Here is a 23,051-nt window from a genome sequence, read left to right as displayed (position 1 = left end):
TATAATGAACACGTAGGGTATTGTATAGAAGCCTTTGCAAGGTCCAGCTACGCTGTGTGGACCACATTGCTCTCATCAATGACCTTAATGACTGTTTCAATTGAGTCAAACATGTTTAGGGGCAGGATCTGCACTTAAGAAAGCCACACTGGGTAGGGTCCGGTGTCAGTAGGTCCCCAATATCTTTGTCTGTGGTACATGCTGATCCTTTCCATAGCTGTGCAGACCGAGCTTCTCAGGATTCTGGGGTAGTAGTTTTCAGTATCCATTCAGGCAACACCTTTGTTGAGAAAGGACCACTGTCGTTGTACACTGCTCTTTGGGTACATATTCTGTGGTAAGGCTGACATTTAGCAGTAGTGTGTTTTGGCATTCCATTCATCTTGGAGTCCATGTTGCACTAAGCCCAGGACACAGTCTCATACCATTGCTGCTGTGTATTTTGCTTTGTAGATGTTGGCTGTTACCTCAGCATCTGCAATGTCAGGGGGCCAGCAGTCTGCTGGGATAGATATTCTTCATTCGGGGGGGGGGGGTTGCACTGCACCTGTCAGGATGTATGTTGGCAATATGTGTGTGTGTTTGTGATATTTGTGTGATTCAGAGCATATCTGTGAATTCCCAACATGGTTCCTACCATCAGTTGTGAAAGCCTTGGGATTATCCTTAGTGTCCTGTACAATTTGTATCTTCATAGGTTCATACTAGGCTATCCACCCTAGGGCATTTGTTAGCCTAGCCAGAGTGTGTGTGGCTTTTGCCACCCCTTGCTATGTGAATATTATGGCCATTTATGATTTGCTTTGCTGTGCCTCTGTCTGGACATGACACAGTGAAGACCCCCAGTGTAACTCTACAATCATCCATCCGCTTGGCAAGATTCCTGATGAAGAGTGTCAGTGAGGGGCTCTGCCTAACTTGGAGTGGGATTCTGGTCCAGGGTGTGGGGAGCCTCTGGATTATGTATCTGTCCCACCAGCACATCCTATTTCATTATTTGTTGAGGTTGACATCTCTCACTCTCACAGCTCCGATGGCTTTGAGTTTTCTGGGGTGGAGCATGTCCATTACTCCTGTGTTGGGCATGGACTTCTACAACAGGCATGCAATGCCTCTGTGTAGGCAGTATGTGACTGCATTCAGCTGGGGTGTCTACGGCCAGGCAGCATATGACATATATGTGAGACCCTTTATCCTCTTGGTGAGGTACCTTTGAGGTCTTTCTAACTGCTGCAGGTGTCAGGTGAGGTAAATCCCATATGAGGCATTGTACTAGATTATGGGTGTGATAAGAGAACAGTATAGGGGCACAATGACCTCTGTTGACGTAGATGTGAATCCTTTCCTGATACGGTGTCAAATGTAGACAGTCTTCCTAGCCACATTGGCAATGTGGGTGTCACATAACAGGTTAGTGTCCAATTGTGTCCCTAGGTCCCTGGTTACTCCTTCCATACATAATGGTTTACCACCTATGTGATAATTTGTGGTACCTTGTTTGGTATTTGGTGGGACATTCATACTGTCCAGTGTCTTCAGGAGGGCTGGGTGGGGTTCCTGTGTGTGAGAGTGTGGTCTGTAGCATGCTACAGACTGTACAGCAGTCCTGCCTACAGTTAGTTGCACATGGGTGGACTCCAATGCCTTGTGCATTGTCAGTTACCTGGACGTATGGGTGTCTGTGCTGAATATGGATACTCACCCTCCTTTTATGTTTTGTTCCAGGTTTTGGGGCCATGACGCATGATATGTGGTATAACCTGGTAGTGCTGGTGTGCTGTCAGGTGGCTTGCAGCAGGTTTCTGTCACTGCTCAGACATCAATGTTCTCCATACTGGGGATGGCATTGGGAGCATGCATATTGGGGTTTGCACATCTGGCATTGGTCAGCATTACCCTTATGTTTCTTTCCACTTATGTTTTCTAGGGTGGTGGGTCAGTCTTTTCAGCCTTGCCTACAAAAGGCTCTATGGAGGTGGCAAAGGCCTTATCCAATATCCAGACGCCCAGGGGTAACAGGTGCAAGCCATCCCAAGAACAGCTGCGTGGCTTGTCAAGCATGACATCCCAAGCAGACAGACATTGGATCCCCTTGGAATGACACCAGTAAGTGTGCCACTTGCTATGACTGATCATTCCGTGTTTGTACTGTGGCATTATTCTTAGTAAGGGGTAGGATGCTGCAAACGGTGAGTGTCATACCGGCCTGGACTACATAGTCAGAGAGCTCATCTATGTCTCTCTTCATGTAGTCTAGGGAGGTACATCTCAGGTCATTCACACCAGCATGACTATGACTGCATCATATTTCTACTTGCTTTGGAGTGACCTGTATACTTCTGTTATGTGGCGTCTTGTGGCAGCCTACAGGCAGCTTACTGTACCCTTTCCCTTGTTCAGTCTGGTGTGCGGGACAGCAGTGTGTCTGACTATGGAGTCACCTATTACAACTGTATCAGGCATGTTGTTTCTCCTTCTGGCCTGTGACTGTTTGGCACTCCAGCTTTGTGTATTATGTGTTGCATGTGCTATGTTTGGAGGTTGTTTGATTGGGTGTCTGCTTTAGAGGCCTCTGTTGGTGTGCTGTGTTTGTAATTTGTGCCTCTGGGAATGTTTTTCTGTGTTTGTGTTTGGTTTGCAGTTGTGATAGGTCTATGTGGGACTGTGTTTGTGGTGTGTGTGGTTACCTTCTCCTCCTGACTAGTTTTGGGAGTACTGAGTTGAGGGAGCTCAGCCTCCAGTTTGGATAGATGGTTGCATCTCTCACATATATTTGTATTTCTTGGGTGGAGTTGGGGGTTGTCTGTGTACTTGGGGCAGGTGTAACATTGCCTCAGGATTCACAGATTCAACTTGTTGTGGCTGGCCTTAGTGGATTGTATGTGTGGACAGATTTTATTGCCATACTACTGATCAGTGATTACTTCATTGTTTATGTTTGCTCTATCGTATAGTAGCTTCCGCATTCTCTTGCATGGTTTGGTTATGGCTGGTGTCCACCATGCCAGATTCCTGCGTGTATGGCATTGTCTTGTTTTAATTTAGGATTGCATAATCCAAGCATTCCTGGCAGTGTTCATGGAATGGCTTTATTACAGGTTCTGAGGTGTGGCCCATATTTTGCACCTGCACAGGACCTTTAATGGATTCCACATCAGTTTGGAGGAGTGCAAATATTGCTTAACACATGTTTTCCACTGTGGTTTTCTGGCCAGGGACTGTGGTCAGGATTTGTATATCCAGTGTGATTACTCTATGGTCTGGTTTTACCAGTGAGCAATACACTTCTCATCTTGTCATCCAGTACCCATGTTGCTGATTATCACATCCAGTATGCTTACCCCTCTTGTGGGAGTGGTATGTTGTTCCTGGGCCTTTTGGTTTATGGATTCTATGAACTTTTGTCCTACACTGTTTGAGCTAGTATAATGCTCCCAGTCTATGTCTGGGTATTTTCAGTCACCCAATATAATGTGGTTTGGAGGACTTGATATATTCATGTATTTCCAGCATAGGCCAGGTGCAGTTCCTGGTGTTGGGACAGTAGTCTGTAGCAGGCTATAAACTGGGGGGCAGTTTTAGCCACTGTTACTTGACCATGGCTAGTCCATGCTGCTTTTTGTTGTGGTACCAACATGGGGGTGTGGTTATCCTTGACAGTTCTTGCTAGTCACCCTCCTTTTGTAGCTTGTTCCATGTTTTGAGGCTGTACAGCACAGTATGATGTGTAACCTGGTAGTGTTAGGGTGCTGTTGTGAGCCTTGACTCATTTCTGTTACAGCGCAGACATCAACATTCTCCATACTGGATGAGTTTAGACTGCATGCATCTTGCTGTTTCGACTTATCCCTTATCTTATTCTTATCCCTTCTGATACCTATGGAGATAGGTTTGTTTATTGAGCCTTACCTATTCAGGGCACACTGTGGGTAACAACAGCCTTTGCCAGTATCCATACGGCCTGCACTGATAGGTGCACGCCAGTCCTAGCAGGTGGTGCATCATGTCATGCTCAGCATGTCATCCCAGACTGGCACACATTGGATCCCCTTTGACTAACTGCGATACTTCAGTCAATTATTGCACTTGATCATCTCATTGTCATGTTGTGGCATGATGCTTGGTGAGGGTAGGATGTTAGTCAGGGTCCTCAGGTGTGCAGTGTAGTACATGGTGTTACATTAACACACAGCATTCATGCCTCAGGTGGTGCTGCAGGGTTGCCTCTGTCGGATGCGCATATTACACTTCCCTGTACATGTTTGAGAGCAGGTTGTGTCATGTTAGGCATCCCTGTTACTATATGAGTGAGTCAGAGAGGGGTGTCATTCCCAGGGTTCCTACTGAGCCAGTGTATGTGTTATGCGTTGCCTCTTTGCCAAGGCCAGGGCATACTGGGCATGCCTCCTTCTGCCTACTGGGGCAGTCTCAGGTTGTTCCTCCTCCGAGGCACACTCTGCCTGTGATGGCCTTGGCAATGGTGGGGGGCTGTTTGGCCCGGCACTATGCTGGTCCTGCTGCAGCTGTTTTCGCAAGATCATATTATGTAGCATAGCACATACCATGACAATTTGGGTACATGTAGTTGGTGTGTACTGCAAGGCTCCACCAGATGTGTCCAGACACCGGAACCGTGACTTGAGCAGCCCAAAAACACGCTCTATTCCATTACGTGTTTGTGCGTGTGCCTCATTATGGCGTTCCTGTTCAGGTGTGTGTGCATTTCTGATGGGTGTCATCAGCCACGGCTCCAGTGCATAACCTGCATCCCCACTAGGTGTCCGTGGGATGTCCCCATTGGCAAATGTCTGGTACAGCTGCGTCAAATGCCAGATGTGGGAATCATGGTAGCTCCCAGGACAGCCAGCACACACATTCATTATTATGCCCTGGGCATCACACACGACCTGGCAGTTGATGGAGGGGAAGCCCTTGCGGTTGATGTATGCCCTACCCGCCACCGGCTGGTGCTTTGATGCGTATGTGTGTGCAGTCTATTGCACCCACTACCTCAGGGTATTCCGCTATTTGCTGGAAGAGACGCATATTGCTGGCCCAATACCTCACGGGCATTGGGGAAATATACATGATCACCGACATGTGCTGACATGGCATCCAGGAACTGGTGCAGTACCCTGGAGGCTGATGCCTGTGATATCCCCATCATATCACCAGTTGGTCTCTGGAAGGTACCTGTTGCTAGTATTCTTAGGCCAACACATACCTTGGTTTCCACTGGGATGGGTTCCCCTCTGTTGGTTCTGTGTGTGAGGCGTGGCCTGCACAGCTCCACTATTTGCTGCAGGAGGTCTCTGTCCACTCTATAGCGCTCTACTATCTCCAGCTCATGTAACCCGTGGTAGGTGACCCTGGGCCTGTACACTCTTCTCTGTCTCCTCACTGTGGGTTGTCTGGCAGCATTTGCATTGTCACCACCCTCAGCAAGTCGCCTATGTCTCATTATGACAGCTATGGCAGCCCCTAACATTTCTGCTCTGAGTTCAGCTTTTTCAGTTTTCACTTCTGATAACTTAACTCCTGTCTTGCAGTGTCTCTTGAGAGAAACATCCTGCACTGCTGTTTGCAGAGTTTTAAGTGCTGGGCTGGGCTATTATTCTGCCTGTGTAGTTGCCTGCATCTAATTGTTTTCACCTGCTAGCTCCAGCAGTATTCCCTGCTAGCTTCCTACTAAATCTGTTGCTTCCTTTTTCCTGTCTGTTTCCTCAGGGTGGAGCCGTGTGTAAACCAGCAGAAACACGCTCACAGTGGCTTACACGCGCGCACACATACTTACATGGTTCAGAATCTGCTTATTCGGATTAAAACGCGTGCACGCCCGCGCAAACAGTGTTAAACATCTCCCAACACGCTCCCACATGCTCACTCTGCCTTACACTCGCGCACACTGCCTTACTCGCGCTTCATGGCGCGCACACGTGCGCCTACACATTCAGCAAGAAACTTTGGTGTAGGCAATAGTGTACACCTTCCATTTCTTGACTTTCTCATGCTTTAGTGGCACACCTCTTTCCATGATATCTGTCATGTAACTCTGACCTCCAATGAACTGCATTTCTTTCTACCATTCCCCCCGTGATGTCACCTATCTCCTACTCTGTTCCTCCCCCTTCTGTAACTCTTGCACTACTCAGACTGTGCTCATTTGCTATGTGACAGTGGAATTCAGTATCCTAACACTCATTTGCATCAGATTGCCTACTAATGCTTAGTTACATGTCTTAGACTCAGCTTCCCCCCTTAGCAACCACTACACGGTGGCCATGTTGGTTTTGGTCTGCTGGTCCCTGCATTGACATTCCATGTATTGCATAAAACCCACATTTGTGGGTTTAAAACCTTCGTTTTTATGTTTTATACAGCGCAGCCCGTTTGCATGGGGCTGCGCTGGGTTTAAACATCGGCAATTGCTGAAAAACAAAAATTATATTTTTAATATACTTGCATCAGGTTACTTTGCCAATGGCCACATATTTGGCCACTGGCATGCTGCCTGACACATATGCACCCTTTATTTGGAGCTGACATGGCTCCATTGCAGTTTTTGCAGAAACTTACTCAGTTGTCAACTGAGTACATTTCTGCAGCTAAAACAGCTCTTACACGGGCTGTTCTGGGCTTCCTGGATCGCTAATCATCCTCATTTGCATGCTATTCGGCTGCAAGTGAGGTGATTAGCTTATCCACACCCACTCCGTGTAAGAGCCGTTTTAGCTTGTCTCCTACATGGACTTTGGGCTGTTCCTGGATCGCAAAGGCTGCATGGAGTCTTACACTACTCTTAGACTCCGTGCAAGCCTTCGTGAATCCGGCCCAATGTGTTCTAACCAACAAACTCAGTCTTATAAAACCAAAATCATGTCAATAAAAAATATTTACATTATAATTTAGCGATATAAAGTTTCAGCACTGGTTGAATTGAAATTTGTTCATTCAGACTGTGGTGGTGGGGGGGGGGTTAAGGCATTTAATTTAAACTGCCACACCTCTTTATAATCTAGCCTATTTTCCCAATCCCCTCCCCTAGTATTAATGTCAGGCTGTTTCGGAATGCCAAACCTGAATTCATTGTGGGAATTTTCAAGTACAATATGTTTGTAAAGAACGTTATTAACACTTATTATTCCTTGTACTATAAAACATGTTCATATATTCTCTTCCACAAAGCTCTGTCAGATTTTCCCATGTAGAAACAATCACATTTGGTACATGCTGCTAAGTAATTCCTGAGCTCCCACAGTTCCCTTTGGAATGCCCTCCGCCAAATAAACCCTTGCCTCCACTTGCCTACTCCCATCCCTAATGTATGACCCTCCTCTACTTACCAACCTCCAAACCACTCTAAAAGCCAAGCTTGAGACATAATAAAATTGCAAAATTCGCAACAAATTCCAAAAACTTTTCCCATCGCTGTACTGTTCTTCACTCCCTAAAATGTCTGAAACTGTCAAGCTACCTCAACTATAAGCAACTTACTACTGCTCACAAACTTTCTTTAAACCTTCTGATTGTCCTGCCCTTAGTTCTGTCTTCACCTTCTACCTCCCAAATAGGGCTCTTGGATCTAAGAATCGACTATTTCTTCAGGTAAACAAACCAAACCTGCTGCCTGGCCAGCTTCTCTTCTCTTACTCTTTAGCCAATAATTGGAATGCTATACCATTTAGCAATCAGAACAATCCTAAATCCTGACCACTTCAAAACTTCTCTCCATACTTGCCTATCTTCCACCTGGAACTGTACTTGCACTCAGCCTCCTTGAATACCTTGCTCTAATGATATGTTCTCTCCCGACTTTTTAAGCTGTGTATTATCTAAAAATCCTCTGTACAGTAATTATCTGTAAAAACATTGTAATTTGTTCCCTAGTATTTGTCTGGCCTCTGAATTGCCAAGTGTGTTTTTAACTTTGTAATCCGATATGTTAGCTAATGGTACATTACCAATGTATTTAATTTTATTTGATTGTTCTTATTGTACTGAGGAGCTTTTCTCCCCTGACCTCCACTGAAAACGGGCTGTGTACAACCCAGTGAACTTTCCCAGTTAACAAACTGCAAATAGATGGGTAAAATAAAATTTTAAATTATTGTCCAGTATAATATTATCTTCCTCAAAAGTATGCAGACATTGAACATGTTTTCTTGTTCTTTGCCCTCCCTTTGAAACTGTACGAGTATTCATTTTCAAATATTTTTGCAGCCACTTGATTCTGTTGCTAAATTGCCTGAGACTGTACAAACAGACGTTGAAGGCCTAATTAAAAAGCTGTTGGACATCAGACAGTAGTACCAATTAATTACAACCCTGCTCCCTCCTGGAAGCAATCAGAATGTATGCAACTCTGCCTTTCTAACTAAGTCAAGCAGGAATTAATTCCAAATTTCAGACTACTTAAAAGGCAAAAGCAGTACAGCTATTTAGTGGAATTACTAAATGAAGGCTTAAAAAAACTTTAACACTTTGTCCACACTGTGGCAGAAAAAAATAACTCTGATTTTAAAATAACTTGATCTAAAGCAGTTAAAACGGATGCCGACTATGAAGTATCCAGGAAAGGTCTGCAGTGACAAAGGATGACAGGGTAACATGCTGGGAAGGCAAAAGTGTTAGAAAAGGAAAGGTAATCATAAACAGATACATGGCAGCTGACTTTGGCTTAAAATGAATTTTAAAACTTTTTCATTTTGTTTTCAGTGCAGCAACACATAAACTGCATAAATAAATTTTACTGAAATTTAGAGCTTATGTATTCTGTATTTCAGGACCACAGAACTGGACTTGCACTACCCGGATCTACAGGAATTCATTGCAGACATGAATGTGATGATGGCCCTAATTATCAATGGTCCAGTGTAAGTAAAGGAGAATTTGCTTGCATTTTGTGCCCTAGTTTCCCCTATGATTTGGAACCCTTTCAACTCATGATGGTTGCCTTACAAATGGTAATTCATCTTTGAAACTTTTTGTCTGATTACATCATTGGCTTCAATATACGATTTAAATACTGAGATGGATTTTCAGCTGGCAGGTTTTATCTGCATTTCACCTCTGTAACACTGTTGTAGTACTTGATGATGCTTAGTATGTGGGGTTAATTTTTCTTTTTGCTTCCTTGTGTTGATGTAGTCCTAGGTAGTACTGTGTACGTACAGCATCTGTTCATGCTGATGTTGGGACACTGAGAAGTGAACATAGTTTATTTCAAACCCCATGTAATTCTTTTGTATGCAGTGATGCTGAAGTAGCAAACAATGCACAGAAACTAGTTTTAAAGTATTTTTTTTTCTCTTTGCTTTTGGAGTTTTTTTTTTTCAAACAGTCCTGAGTTTTAATATAAACTGTGATTATTGTTTGTTAAGAGATGCTGAATGTATTTCTCTCATTACTTTTTCCCTGCTGCTTTTCCAGAAAGTCATTCTGCTATCGTCGACTGCAGTACCTCAGTTCCAAGTTCCAGATGCATGTCTTGCTAAATGAGATGAAAGAGTTGGCAGCACAGAAGAAAGTGCCACATCGGGATTTCTACAATATCCGTAAAGTAAGTCAATTAATGAAGTGCCGCATCCAGCTTTTGCCAACTCAACAATGCTATTTTATTTCTGCCTTTATTGACCGAGTCTCTCTGTGTGTAATAACCAGCCTGCTGTTATCTTCCTTTATGCGTGGTTCCATCCTTTGCTCAGCCTTTGGCACTTATACAATAACTAACCCTTGTAACACGGTAACCAGCCTTTATAGAAGGGTGAGAATACTAGTAGTGAATCTTGTTTTACATGGAGTCCTGATTTTCTTCTGTTTTATACAGTTACTCTACTAGTGAACAAAGAACCATTGCTTGCTGTTAAAACTCATCTCTTTAGTAATGAATGAGTTGTAATTTGAGTATTGTTTTCACAGGAAATAGTTATTGATGTTTTTACAACACTGCCAATGAACGAGTATTTTGTGGCATTAAGAACTTTTTTCTCTGAGTCTGTGACCATAGGGTGTGTATGTATAAATAAAAGGTATATGGGGAGCTAGCCACACAAAAAATATATTTTTTTAACATTTTTTTCATCCAGATGAAATTGCAGTAAGTTGTGTTCATCTGATCATAGCTTCATTAAATAACTTACTTGACAGTGAACTGTTTTGTGTATCTTTTTAAAGCAACAGTGGCTCTTTCACTGGCCTAAGTACAGACAGATATGCATTGTATTTCCCTTGATTTATCCTTGAGGCTGGGGCCATTGATATTCACTGAGGCATTTAATCCTCCAACCAAACTATAAGGGTTAAACCGGAATTGAATGTACTTTTTCAGCCTGCTTCCAGCTCTCACTTAATACTCATCCCCAGGAAGTAGGATAGTCCGAATAGGTTGTGTGATTGCAGCAATTTTTTGAGATTATCGTGTTCTAGAACACTTGCAAGACTGTAATCACACTCTATTTTGTTTTTTCTGAAGTTTTCTCTTTACTGAAGTGACAATGCTAAATGGATGTGTTTGGTAGAATTATGAGACGGCCCCAAAGGCATAACTTTGTTAGCAGTAAGGGGTGATTAATCTTTATACAACTAATGGACAGAACTGGTGTTGAAAACAAAAACTGAAGTACCAAAATGGTAATGCCTACAAACTGTGAATGGAGCTCACCTTCATTAATCAGTCTCCAGTTTATGGATTTCTCAGGTTCTGATGCCTTTGATGCACTTTAGTGATGGTAACACTTCTCACAAGCTCAAGCTCCTCCTTATCCATAATACCTCCCTGTTGTGAAAACTCCTGATCTTATTGTCACCATCAAGACAATGGTATCTTATCTGAGCTTGAGCATGTAGGGAATGCACATAAACTCCCCTTCAGAGTTCCCCATGCCTAGCTACAGATCTGGATAAAGGGAAGATGTTCTTTGTGTTTCACTGTTGCAGTCATCACATTTAGGTTATCCCTGCCAGGGTAACCCTCAGTCGGCTCAAATACCAGAGGCTTAGTATTTCTGCATCGGTTGCTGTCATTCCAGGACTGACGTCAGGTTGTCTGCGTTATAAACTAATTAAGGCAGCCGACGCCATTACATCAGTCTTTCTTGCCGAGGAGCCCAAAACAGAAGCAGTTTGCATGAGTGCGGGTCAGCCACTCCCTGCATTTTTCATTCCTCAGTTGAAGTCTTTTAAAGCTAAGTGCCCCGTTGGGGATCCTTTTTTCTTGCTCTAACCAATGTCAGAAAAAGTTAACAATTGTCTCGCCTGTGGAAAGCAAATACCACATCGAGATTTTCATTCTTACTGAGTCACTTGCTTAGGCCCAGAGCACAACGTCCCCTGCTGTCGCTTTTGTGCTTTGTTCAACGCCAGAACTATACATCGTTGGGCCCTTATTGTAGCTAGATATTTTCGCTCTCAGTCCTCAAATTCCGATATGGCTTCAGTAAGCCATCCGATAGCAGGTCTTCCAAAAAAACATAAAGATAAAGGCAGAGATAGACCACACAGGTCCAGAACTGCAGATGACGCTTCTGTTAAGCTAGTCATCAGTTTTCCGGTCCTCAGTGAGGTGCTTTCACAACCCCTGATGCCCGCTTCTGTGGATTTGCAGGCCACTACCGAGACCCTTTCGGAGTCCAGTATGCCACGAGACTCATCGACTAAGGATCCTGTGGATGTCTCTACCTTGGATGGATCCAGAGCCACTGAGCAGGCACCAGCTTCTGAGGAAGCACTTCGCACTACCAGTTCTCGACACAGGCAGACTTCTTTCACTTCTACCGTTCTTTTGAAAAATACCGAGTTTCTAAGGCCCAGGGTACAAACCACACTCAAGAAACCAATGATCCAGTCTTGGGCACCTGCTTCCTTGCCTCAGTCTCAGATGTTTAAAATTGTGGAAGACCTTCTAATGCTTATCAGGGGGAGACAGGCTACCCCTTCCAAAAAAAAAAAAGAAAGGTTTGTCCCCAGTAGTTTTATCTGAATAGGAGTCCGATGTCTCTGATGTATCTGAATATGAAGATATGCAACCCCTCTCAGCTCATGAGAATTTTGATGCAGAGGAATGCATCCCTTCAGCCTCTCCACCCGAGGACTTTTCCTTTGGGGAAACCCTGCATACCTTAAGGGAACATTTCCAATGGAATGTCAGGACTACCCTCAGTCAAAAAAGAAACTCTGGGAATTCCTAGATCTTCCACAGCATAGACCTCTGGCCATTCCTTCTGTCATGGTTGATTTTATGGAATCCAGTTTGACTCCTGCTCCCAAGAAACCAGACAGGTACTATAGAGTCCCCGACGCTCACAATTTTCTATTCAGAAATCCTGCTGCTGACCCCAAGGTTATCTCTCAAGGACCTAAAGGAATTAAAGCAACTTCTGCTAAGAATCCCACCCCCCCTCAGACAAGGCTTCCCGAGCATTAGACAGATGGGATAAAAAAGTATACACCTCTGCTACTCTTGCTATTAGAGCACTAAATTGTCTGTTCCATATGCTGAAATATCAGCAACATACCATGGAACTCCTCAAACAAAATATGTCTTCTTTTCCTGTTTATGCAGAAAATAGAGTTATAAGAGTTAATGCATTGTGTAAGTCAAGTAACTAAGCACACCTTACAATGCGTTTTTGATGCCCTAGAAGCATCTTGCAGGGCAGCACTCACTGATTCTGTCCTTAGAAGGCATGCTTGGCTAAAGGAACAGCCCTTGCCAGACCATGTCAAATCCAAATTATTAGACACACCACTGCACAAAGACAACTTATTTGGCACCAGGGCAGAGGAGGTCTTAAAAAAGTTGGAAGAAAAAGCTAAATCTATGCAGACAGTTAAAGAATTCTTGCAGGTCCAGCCACCGAGGTTCAGTAGGCATTGCCCCTCCAAGCACTGGTCCTTTCCTGACCCCTCCAGGTCAGCTCAGCCCAGACCCCAGGGAAGTAGCCACCCCTGATAGCAGCCCCAGGGAATGCAGAGATCTAAGCAATGGAGTTCGTCCTCTTCAAAACCAGGGAGTGCTAAGCCACCCCCTCATGGTAAGAACTCACAATGACTTTACACTTCCACCCCCTCCCTCTGCCCACCTGCTCTTGCCCCTAGGAGGAAAACTCTCCTTCCAAGCAAGCACCTGGGCCACCATTACCAAAGACCGCTGGGTCCTCAATATAGTGTCCCACAGATACATATTTTATTTCCACACTCTACCAACACCAAAAGGGTTCCCAGATCTTCCCACAAATCAGTGGGCAGAGGCCAAACATCAAGTCCTTTCCCTGCTCTCGATGAGGGAAGTAGAGCATGTTCCTACAGAACAGTTAGGCCAAGGTTTCTACTTCAGACTCTTCCTGGTACCCAGAAAAAAGAGCACCTGGCATCTCATCCTAGATCTATCCATTCTAAACACTTTCTTGGTGATACCAAAATTCAAAATGCTTACCCTCCAGCAGCTTCTACCTATGCTCTCCAAGGATGCCTGTTTAGCCACCCTAGACCTAAAAGAGGCCTACCTACACATCCCAACCAGGGAATTTTGCAGGAAATATCTCTGTTTCAGGGCAGGATCACTGCACTTTCAGTTCTCTGCGCTTCCCTTTGGCTTATCCACTGCTCCCAAAGTTTTCACAAAATGCCTGGCTCCCACCATTGCTTACTGCAGACAAAGAAATATTCATATTTACCCATGCTTGGACGACTGTCTGATTCAGGCAGACAGGAAAAGCTGCTAAAGCACCTGACCTTTGTAAAGGACCTGCTGACCACCCTGGGGTATACTATCAACGAAAAGAAATCCAAACTACTACCCACGCAAAAAATTGCATTCCTGGGAGCAAGCCTGACATGGCATCCCAGATGGCATTCCTTGCACCAGAAAAACAAACCTACCTGACAACCTACTTCTCCCAACTAGCCACCAGACCCCAGTTATCCACAAGGTAAATCCTGCAAGCTCTTGGGTTCATGGCTTTTTGCATTCTACTCATTCCATATGCCAGACTGCACATGAGGAAACCACAGTGGTACCTAAAAAGCCTTTGGTATCAACACTCCAAAGACCTGGAAACTCTTTATACAATGATACCTTGTTTAAGGAAAGATTTCCTTTGGTGGGCAGCAGCATGCAACCGCAACAAGGGACTACCCTTCTCACAACCCCACACCACCCAGACCCTCAACACAGACTCATCAGACGATGCCTGGAGTGCACACTTGGACGGCAGGTGCATTCAGGGCCAATGGAGCCCAAACCGAATACATCTGCACATCAACCAAAAAGAGATTTTAGCTGTTCAGCAAGCTCTGACAGCCTTCCAGACCCCTACTCTCCCCGGGCCCTCTACTGATCAAAACAGACAACATCACTGTGATGTGGTATATCAACAAGCAGGGAAGGACTCGCTCGTACCCTCTGTGCAGGCTCGCCATGACTCTATGGCACACTACCTCAGCCATGCAACTACACCTGTTATCACAATTCCTGCCAGGCTCTCTAAATTGTCTGGCAGACAACTTAAGCAGAAATCTTCTGGACCCATACGAGTGGCAGCTAGACCAAAGAATCTTCACCCTTGTAATGCAGAAATGGGGCACCCCAAAGGTCAACCTCTTTGCTTCCCACTCCATCAGCTCAGCAAATTCTGCACCAGGGAACCTCACAGCAAGGCCTGGAAAGTGGATGCTCTATCCTTCCAGTGGTCAACCTCTCAGTCTGTGCATTCCCACCCTCTACTGCTCATTACAAGGGTACTGCTCAAAATAAGGGTGGAAAAACCGAGTACAATCCTGAGTGCCCCAGACTGGCCACGCCAGCACTGGTACCCTCTGGTGCGCAGCCTGTCACCACTGCCACCTTGGCATCTGCCTCAGATCTCAGCACTCCTTACCCAGAGGAATGGAGAATTCATGCATCCCCAATTGCAGACCCTCAATCTGGCAGCCTGGCTTATTCCCTGACCACTGCACAAGCTGCCAGTCTAAGCAGACAAGTTCTAGACATGTTATATTTGAGGCCAGACGCCCTAGCACTAGAAAGTCTTATGCTGACAAGTGGAAAAGGTTTTGCTCCTGGATCCAGGGTAAGGGAGCTGGAACTGCACAGCCCTCCCTACCTCTCATCCTGGATTACCTGGCTGACCTACTACGCAGGGGTCTGTCCTTCTCTTCCATTAAAATTCATGCCTCTGCCATCTCTGCTTATTTTAGCACAGAGCCACCTCTTTTCTCCCACCCTCTCATCAAACAGTTCCTAAAAGGGGCTAACAAACTGAGGCCACCCAGAAGAGCACCCGCTCCAGCTTGGGACCTTAACTTTGTTTTGTAAAAGCTCACCCTGACCCACTTTGAACCAGCAGCATCAGCAGAGTTAAAGTTCCTCTCTTGGAAGACTGCCTTGCTTCTAGCCATCACTTCTGCTAGAAGAGTATCTGAGCTGCAAGCACTAATGGCTGTAGAGCCCTTCATTATTTTCCACACGGACAGAGTCTCCCTCAGGACTTGCCCGTCCTTCATGCCAAAAGTGGTGTCCAGTGTGGCTCTCAACCAATCCATTGATTTGCCCACCTTTTTTCCCTAACCTACAAAACAAGGGGGGAAGGATTCTGCACTCTCTAGATGTACACAGACTGCTCATATTATACCTAGACAGGACTAAATCATTTAGGAAGACTGATCAGTTGTTAGTCAGCTTTGCTATAGGAGCAGAGGGCAAGGCCATATCCAAACAAACCATTTCCAAATGGATAGCGCACTGCATCCATGTCTGTTACAAGCAACATGGGAAACCTCCCCCAAAGGGGGTCAGGACACATTCCGCCAGAGCAACCTCCACATCTACAGCTTTCCTCAGAGGGGTCCCTACCAGGGACATCCTGGAGGCTGCAACATGGACATCTGTTCATACCTTCACCAAGCATTACCACCTGCCTGTCTTCTCCAAATCCAGGGCAGGCTTTGTCACAGCAGTCTTGCAGGGCATCTTAGCCGGCCCCCAGTCTTTTTGACTGCCTCCACCCTTTTCTTTAGCTTTGGGAATCAACCCAAATGTGATGACTGCAGCAATGAAACACAAAGAACATAGTACAGTTCTGTACACTTACCATAAATGTAGATGTTAGAGTGTATTCACTTTTGCAGTCCTGGTTTCCCTCCCTCCACCCCCCCTTGTCTCTCTCTATCAATTTCCCTCCATTTCTGTCCTTACAAGGACTTTTTGGTATTTACTTTCTACTGGTGGTGATGTTCATCGTGTTACACTGCTGCAGTTATTACACTTGGGTTATCCTGCCGTCAGGCGGTTCCCCAGTTGGCCTAAGTTCCAAAGTCTTGGTCCGGCGTCGGTTGCTGTCGCCTCCTCCTTGATGTCAGTGCGACAGGGGTATATAAGATGCAGCCGACACCATTTTCTTCAGTCTTTCTTGCCGCGCGGTGCCTGAAAAAGAAGCAGTTCGCAAGTGCCAGTCAGCCGACTCCTGAGATTTTCATTCAGAATCCAGAACCGAAGTCTTCTATAAAGCTAAGTACCCCGTTGGAGAAACTTTTTCTTGCCTCAGACCGATGTCAGTAAAAGTTAATAACTGTATTTCATATGGGAAGCAAATACCTCATAAGGATTTCCACTCCTATTGTATTCCATACGTAGGCCCAGACCACAACTTCACTGGTTGTCGGTTTTGTGCTAGGTTTAACAAGCGCACTATTAAACCTCTGTTTGATTTTGCCCAACATTTTTTTGGCAGAAAATTCAATTACACCATGCCGTCGGAACTCCCAACAGGATTACATAAAAAGCGCAAAGACAAGGACAGGCATCCGAGGCCCAAAACTGACTAGGCCTCTTCTAGGCCGGTCGCCGGCTTTCTGGTTTTCAGCGAGGTGCCTACACAGCCCCTGGCGACCGGTTCCACAGAACCACAGACCGCATCCGACTCCCACGTGGAGCTGGCTGGGCCTTCGGATGCTACATGTTTTCAGCCTACCAAAATTAACCTATCTGAGGGTACCGAAGTAGCTGAGCAATCCACAGCCTCAGAGTGTCTTCAGACCTACCCAGTTAACTATTAAACCCTTTACTAAGTCTAAGGCCTCCTTAAAAACAAAGAAACAGATTCAGCATTCTCCAGCACAGTTTTCCATGCCTAAGAAACAAAGGCTCAAAATGGCCGAAGACCTAATCACCCTGATGAGGGGGTCCCATCCCCCTCCTGATAAAAGGCCCAGACAGGATGCAGACTATGAATCTTCCGACTAGGTGTCCATTTCTTCAGATTCATCCTCAGACCTAGGATATTCCTTACCCCCTTATGAGGATTCTGATGCTGAGGAATCAATTCCATCAGCCTCTCCGCCTGAGGACTACTCCTTAGGGGAGACATTTACATACCATGAGGGAACACTTCCACTGGGAAGGCCAGGATTACTCAGAATCCAAGAAAAGGCTCAGAGACGACTTTTATTGCCTCAACACAGACCCCTTGCTATTCCGCCAGTGTTAGATATTGTGGATGATGTCTACACTGAATCCAGTTTAAACCCCGACTCCTTACTTCCAGCCCCTGTTAAACCCGATAGATATTACAGAGTCCCTGACTCTCACAAATTTCTGTATAAAAGCCCTGTTGCTGACCCTGAAACTATTTCTCAGGGACCCAAGGGGATTAAGGCCTCATCAGCAAAAAAAACATTTCCCTCTGACAGAGATTCCAGAACATTAGACAGATGGGGAAAGAAAGTATATACGTCTGCAATCTTAGCAATGAGAGCCTTAAATTGCCAGTTTCACATGCTAAAATATCAGCAATTTTTGATGTCTCAGTTAAAACAAAAAATGCTTCCAGATTCAGATCCTCCTAATTTTAAAGAAATGCAGGACTTATTGCATGCAGCTGAACAAGTGGGAGAGCATACTTTGCAATGTGGTTTTGATTCTTTATAGAGCAGCAGTTACAGGCTCTGTCATTAGAAGGCATGCTTGGTTAAAAGAACATACGTTACCAGATCATGTTAAAGCAAAATTATTGGATGCACCTTTACAGTTACGGCAGAAGAGGTATTAAAGAAAATGGAGGATAAGGCAAAATCTTTGCAAAAGGTAAAGGATTTCGTACAGGTTCAGCCACCAAGATTTAGCAGAAATTGGCCAACAAAGAATTGGTCCTTTCTGGCTACAGGCAGACCTCAGAGGCAGATACAGACATCCGAGAGGTAGAGGTCAACCACAAGGTCCTTACAGGCCTCAACAATGGGGCGCACCAGGCCAGAAAGAAGGGGAAGACAGGCCCCAACCATATAAAAAGCAGCCTCAATGACTTCCCATTACAGCTGCCAGGCAACTCTCTCTTGGCAGCCCCCTTGGGAGGAAAACTAGCACTTTTCTATCACAATTGGCATTGGATCACCAAAGACAAATGAGTTCTCAGCATTGTATCTCAAGGTTACAGGTTCCACTTTCACACTCTGCCAAGGTTAAAAGGAATGCCAAATATGCCACCAAATTAATGGGCAGAGGCTCAAAAACAAATTACAGCACTCATGGAAATGAGAGCTATTCAAGAGGTACCACCACCAGAGCAAGGACAAGGATTTTATTCAAGACTCTTTCTGGTTCCCAGAGAGGACAAAGCCTGGAGGCCCATTCTGGATCTTTCTTTAAACACATACCTGGATGTTCTGAAATTCAAAATGTTAACACTACAGCAGCTTCTTCCCATGCTGGGCAAGAAAGCTTGGCTCTTGACTTTGGACCTCAAGGAGGCATACCTGCATGTTCCCTATCAGACAAAGCTGCAGAAGATACCTCAGATTCATAGCAGGTTCAATGCACTATCAATTCTCTGCACTGCCATTTGGCTTATCTACTGTGCCCAGGGTCTTTACAAAGTGCCTGGCACCAGTAATTGCATTTTAGTAATTGCATTTTGCAGACAGAAAGGAATTCAAATTTATCCGTACCTGGACGACTGCCTGATTCAAACAGAGAACAAGGACAATCTTCTAGAGCATCTGGCGTTTGTAAAACAGTTATTAAGTTGCCTGGGGTACACAGTAAACGAAAAGAAATCAAAACTAGTGCCCTCACAAGAGATAATATTCCTGGGTGCCATCTTGAACACAACGACCCAGATAGCTTATCTCACGCCAGACAAGCAAGGACAACTGACTCAATACTTTCAAATGATGGCAACAAAAACCCAGCTCCCTGCAAGAAAAATTCTGCAGGCCTTGGGTTACATGGCATCCTGCATACTACTAATTCCATATGCCAGACTGCATATGAGGAAACTACAATGGTACCTAAAGAGTGTATGGTCTCAACACTGTCAAAGTTTGGAAAGAGTTATACCACTAATTCCTTGCCTTCAACAGGAGTTTCGATGGTGGGCTCAAGCTTGTCACCTCAACAAGGGACTGCCTTTTACTCAAACCACAGCCAGGCAAACACTGACAACAGATGCATCGGATTATGCCTGGGGAGCACATATGGCAGGAAAATGTATTCAGGGCAAGTGGCACGCAGAACAAAGGCATCTTCACATCAGTCAAAAAGAGATGCTAGCTGTACAAAATGTCCTTATAGCTTTCAAGGACCTGCTGCATCCAGGACAACTATTACTAACGACAGACAACACCACAGTTGTGGTACATAAGCAAGGGGGCACTCATTCCTACCCCCTCTGCAGACAAGCCATGACCTTGTGGAACACAGCTCTAAACTATCAAGTTCATCTTCAAGCACAATTCCTACCAGAAGAGAAAAACACACTGGCAGACGACTTAAGCAGAAACATCATGGATCCCCACGAATGGGAATTGAATCCACAAATATTCAGAATGATAACACAAAAATGGTGGAGCCCGGACATAGATCTGTTTGCATCCCCAATGAACTACCAGCTACAGAAATTCTGCACAAGGAGTTACCATCCACAAGCATGGAAAGTGGATGCCCTCTCATTAAGCTGGAAAAACCTACAAGTATATGCTTTCCCTCCACTACCTCTCCTTCCAAAGGTTCTCATAAAAGCCAGACAAGAAGAGCCAAAGATGATCCTGATTGCTCCAGACTGGCCACGCCAGCACTGGTACCCAATCTTAAGGAATTTAACACAAGAACCACCCTGGATATTGCCTCAAATCCCACATCTGCTGACTCAGCACAACAATCAGATACTTCACAGTCAGCTACAGACCTTAAACCTAGCTGCATGGAAAATTCCTTAGTCAAGCAAGCAGCGCCTCTCTCCAAAGCTGTTATGGATGTCATTTTGGAGGCCAGAAGGCCTAGTACCAGGAAAGCCTATTCGGATAAATGGAAGAGATTCTGTGCACGGAACCAGGCTCACAGCCTTGACCATCTTGTCCCAAACGTTCCTCAGATTCTACAATATTTACCTGAGATGCTGGACAAAGGTCTCTTTTTCATTCATCAAGATCCACGCCTCTGCCATCTCTGCTCATTATAACACGGATCCTCCAATTTTCTCTAACCCATTGCTAAAACAGTACCTCCGAGTGGCTAAAAACAGAAGACCGCCCCGTAGAGCACCTTCTCCAACTTTACCTCCCTTTGAGCCAGCTAACACAGCAGAATTAAAATATATTTCTTGGAAGACTGCTCTGTTCCTGGCAATAACATTAGCTCGAAGAGTTTCAGAATTGCAGGCACTAATGGCAGTGGAACCTTTCCTCATTTTCCACCAGGACAGGGTGTCCTTAAGAACTAACCCTACATTTATGCCAAAGGTGGTTTCAAGTGTGGCTCTAAACCAAACTATTCACTTGCCAACTTTTTATCCAAAACCACAGAATAAAGGGGAGAGACTACTGCATTCTTTGGACATTCACAGGCAGTTATGCTTCTACTTGGACAAAACCAAAGCTTTCAGAAAATCTGAGCAATTACTGGTAGCATATGCTGCAGGAGCACAGGGAAAAGCCATTTCAAAACAGACTATTTCAAAATGGATAGGACATTGCATACGTTTTTGCTACACACACCATGGGAAACCTATGCCTAGCAGCATTAGATCTCACTCCACCAGGGCAACAGCCACTTCAACTGCCTACCTCAGAGGAGTGCCTACCAAGGACATTTTGGAAGCAGCAACATGGAGTTCTGTGCATACCTTCACCAAGCATTACCATCTGCCTTTATTCTCTAAATCCAGAGCTGGCTTCGCCACTGCTGTGCTGTAGGGCCTTATAGCCACACCTAATGCCTTATAGAACCAGCCACCCTACCTCAACTTTGGGATTCTACCCAAGTGTAATGACTGCAGCAGTGTAACACGAACATAGTACAGTTTTGTACCTACCATAAATGTAGATGTTCGAGTGTATACACTGCTGCAGTCCAGGTTACCCTTCCTCCTTCTCCTCTTACTTGCTGGTACGTACCTGTCTTCTACCCTTTACTACCTATGGGGAGTATTTGCTGGTAACTGAAAGTTGTTTGCTTTTCTTATGTATGTTTTATTAGCAATTTATATTGCCTACCTTTTGGGGGCACCTGACATCTGGGGCAAGAAAAACTGAAGAAAATGGCGTCAGCTGCATCTTATATACCCCTGTCGCACTGACGTCGGGGAGGAGGTGACAGCAACCAACACCGGACCAAGACTTTGGAACTCAGGCCAACTGGGGAACCGCCTGACGGCAGGATAACCCAAGTGTAATGACTGCAGTAGTGTATACACTCGAACATCTACATTTATGGTAGGTACAAAACTATGCTTTCTTCCATCATAACCTAGCTCCCTCTTGGAGGCTCCTGACAGAGCAAGAGAAACTGATGTAATGGTGTCGGCTGCCTTAATTTATAACACTGATGACCAGATGTCGGTCCTGGAGCGACAGCAACCGATGCAGAAATACTAAGCCTATGGTATTCGGGCCGACTGGCTACCCTGGCAGGGATAACCCAAATGTGATAACTGCAACAGTGAATACGCTCTAACATCTACATTTATGATAAGTGTACACAACTGTACTGTTTCTCCCAAGTCCCCATCTGGAAGATCCTTCCTTGTTTTTAATTTCTCCAAAACTTTTGGATGTTCTTCATTCCACATTGCTGCAGTCCTAACTATTGGGGTAGTCCGCTGTCCAGTCGGCCCGAATACCAAAGTATATGGCTGACGTCGGTCAGGGCGCATTAGACTGACGTCAGTACGTCAGGGTACTAATGCGCATGACCGACGTCATATCCCCAGTCTTTTTTGCCGCATGGTCCGATGCAGAAGCAATTTTGCGAGTGCAGGTTGGCGTTCTGAAAGTTTCTGAAGTCAGAGTTTCAGACCGAATCAAAGTTGGCTAAGTACCCGTTAGAATATTTTGGTTTTTCTTGCCTCAGTATTTAACCGGATGTCAGAAAAAGTGAATAACTGTATTTCTTGTGGGAAACAGATACCTCATAGGGATTACCATACTTTGTGTATACCTTGTTTAGGGCCTGAGCACGACGTTGTTGGATGCCGCTCTTGTGCTAGATTTAACAAACGCACTATTAAGAGAAGGTTAGACTGTGCCAGGTTAGTGTTTGGGAAGCGTTGTAATTATAAAATGCCGTCGGATGCTCCGGCGCCGGCTTCGGCTACAAAACGCAAAGATAAAGCAGCAAAGCCTAGGGTGGAGGAACCGACAGTCCCAGGCGTCGGTTCTTTGGAAGGCTCAGTGGAGCCGGAGGTTTTGCCAGGTGTCTCTTTGGAGTCTCAGGGAGAGACTTTACTGTTACAGGATGTATCCGCTCAGGAAGTAGGCCAGGCTGAGGGGGCTTCTCAGGTGGCTGTTCTTCCCTCTCTTCCTAAGGTGGTTAGAGCCTCCCCTTCAGTTTCCAAGGCTTCTTTGAGGGGCAGGCCAAGTTTAGCTTCTGTGGGGGTTTCTCCTAGTGCTTCAGGTTCTTTGCCTAAGAAACATATGCTTAAAATGGCAGAGGATTTGATTACTATGATTAGGGGTTCTATGCCCCCTCCTGATAAGAGGCCTAGGGTGGAACCTGAGTTTGAGAGTTTTGAGCAATGCTCGGAGGCTTCGGAGTCTTCGGCTGAAGACTTGCAGGAGTACCC

At 45.2% G+C, this 23,051-nt stretch overlaps 1 protein-coding gene across 4 annotated transcripts in view; it reads left to right on the top strand.

Annotated features, from left to right (window-relative positions):
* AMPD2 (adenosine monophosphate deaminase 2) overlaps positions 1-23,051 on the top strand; it is an 855,139-nt gene that overhangs the window by 570,100 nt on the left and 261,988 nt on the right. For all 4 annotated transcript variants that reach the window (XM_044076870.1, XM_044076869.1, XM_044076868.1 and 1 more), the window contains 2 exons: positions 8,784-8,873; positions 9,430-9,559. In XM_044076870.1, the coding sequence (XP_043932805.1) occupies positions 8,784-8,873; positions 9,430-9,559 (220 nt within the window). The remainder of the gene's footprint in view (positions 1-8,783; positions 8,874-9,429; positions 9,560-23,051) is intronic.

This window comes from Protopterus annectens, chromosome 7.part0 (assembly GCF_019279795.1).
Source record: "Protopterus annectens isolate FY-2018-M chromosome 7.part0, PAN1.0, whole genome shotgun sequence".
In the NCBI taxonomy this organism is placed as follows: Eukaryota; Metazoa; Chordata; order Ceratodontiformes; family Protopteridae; genus Protopterus; species Protopterus annectens.
This window is presented reverse-complemented; position numbering and strand designations above follow the sequence as displayed.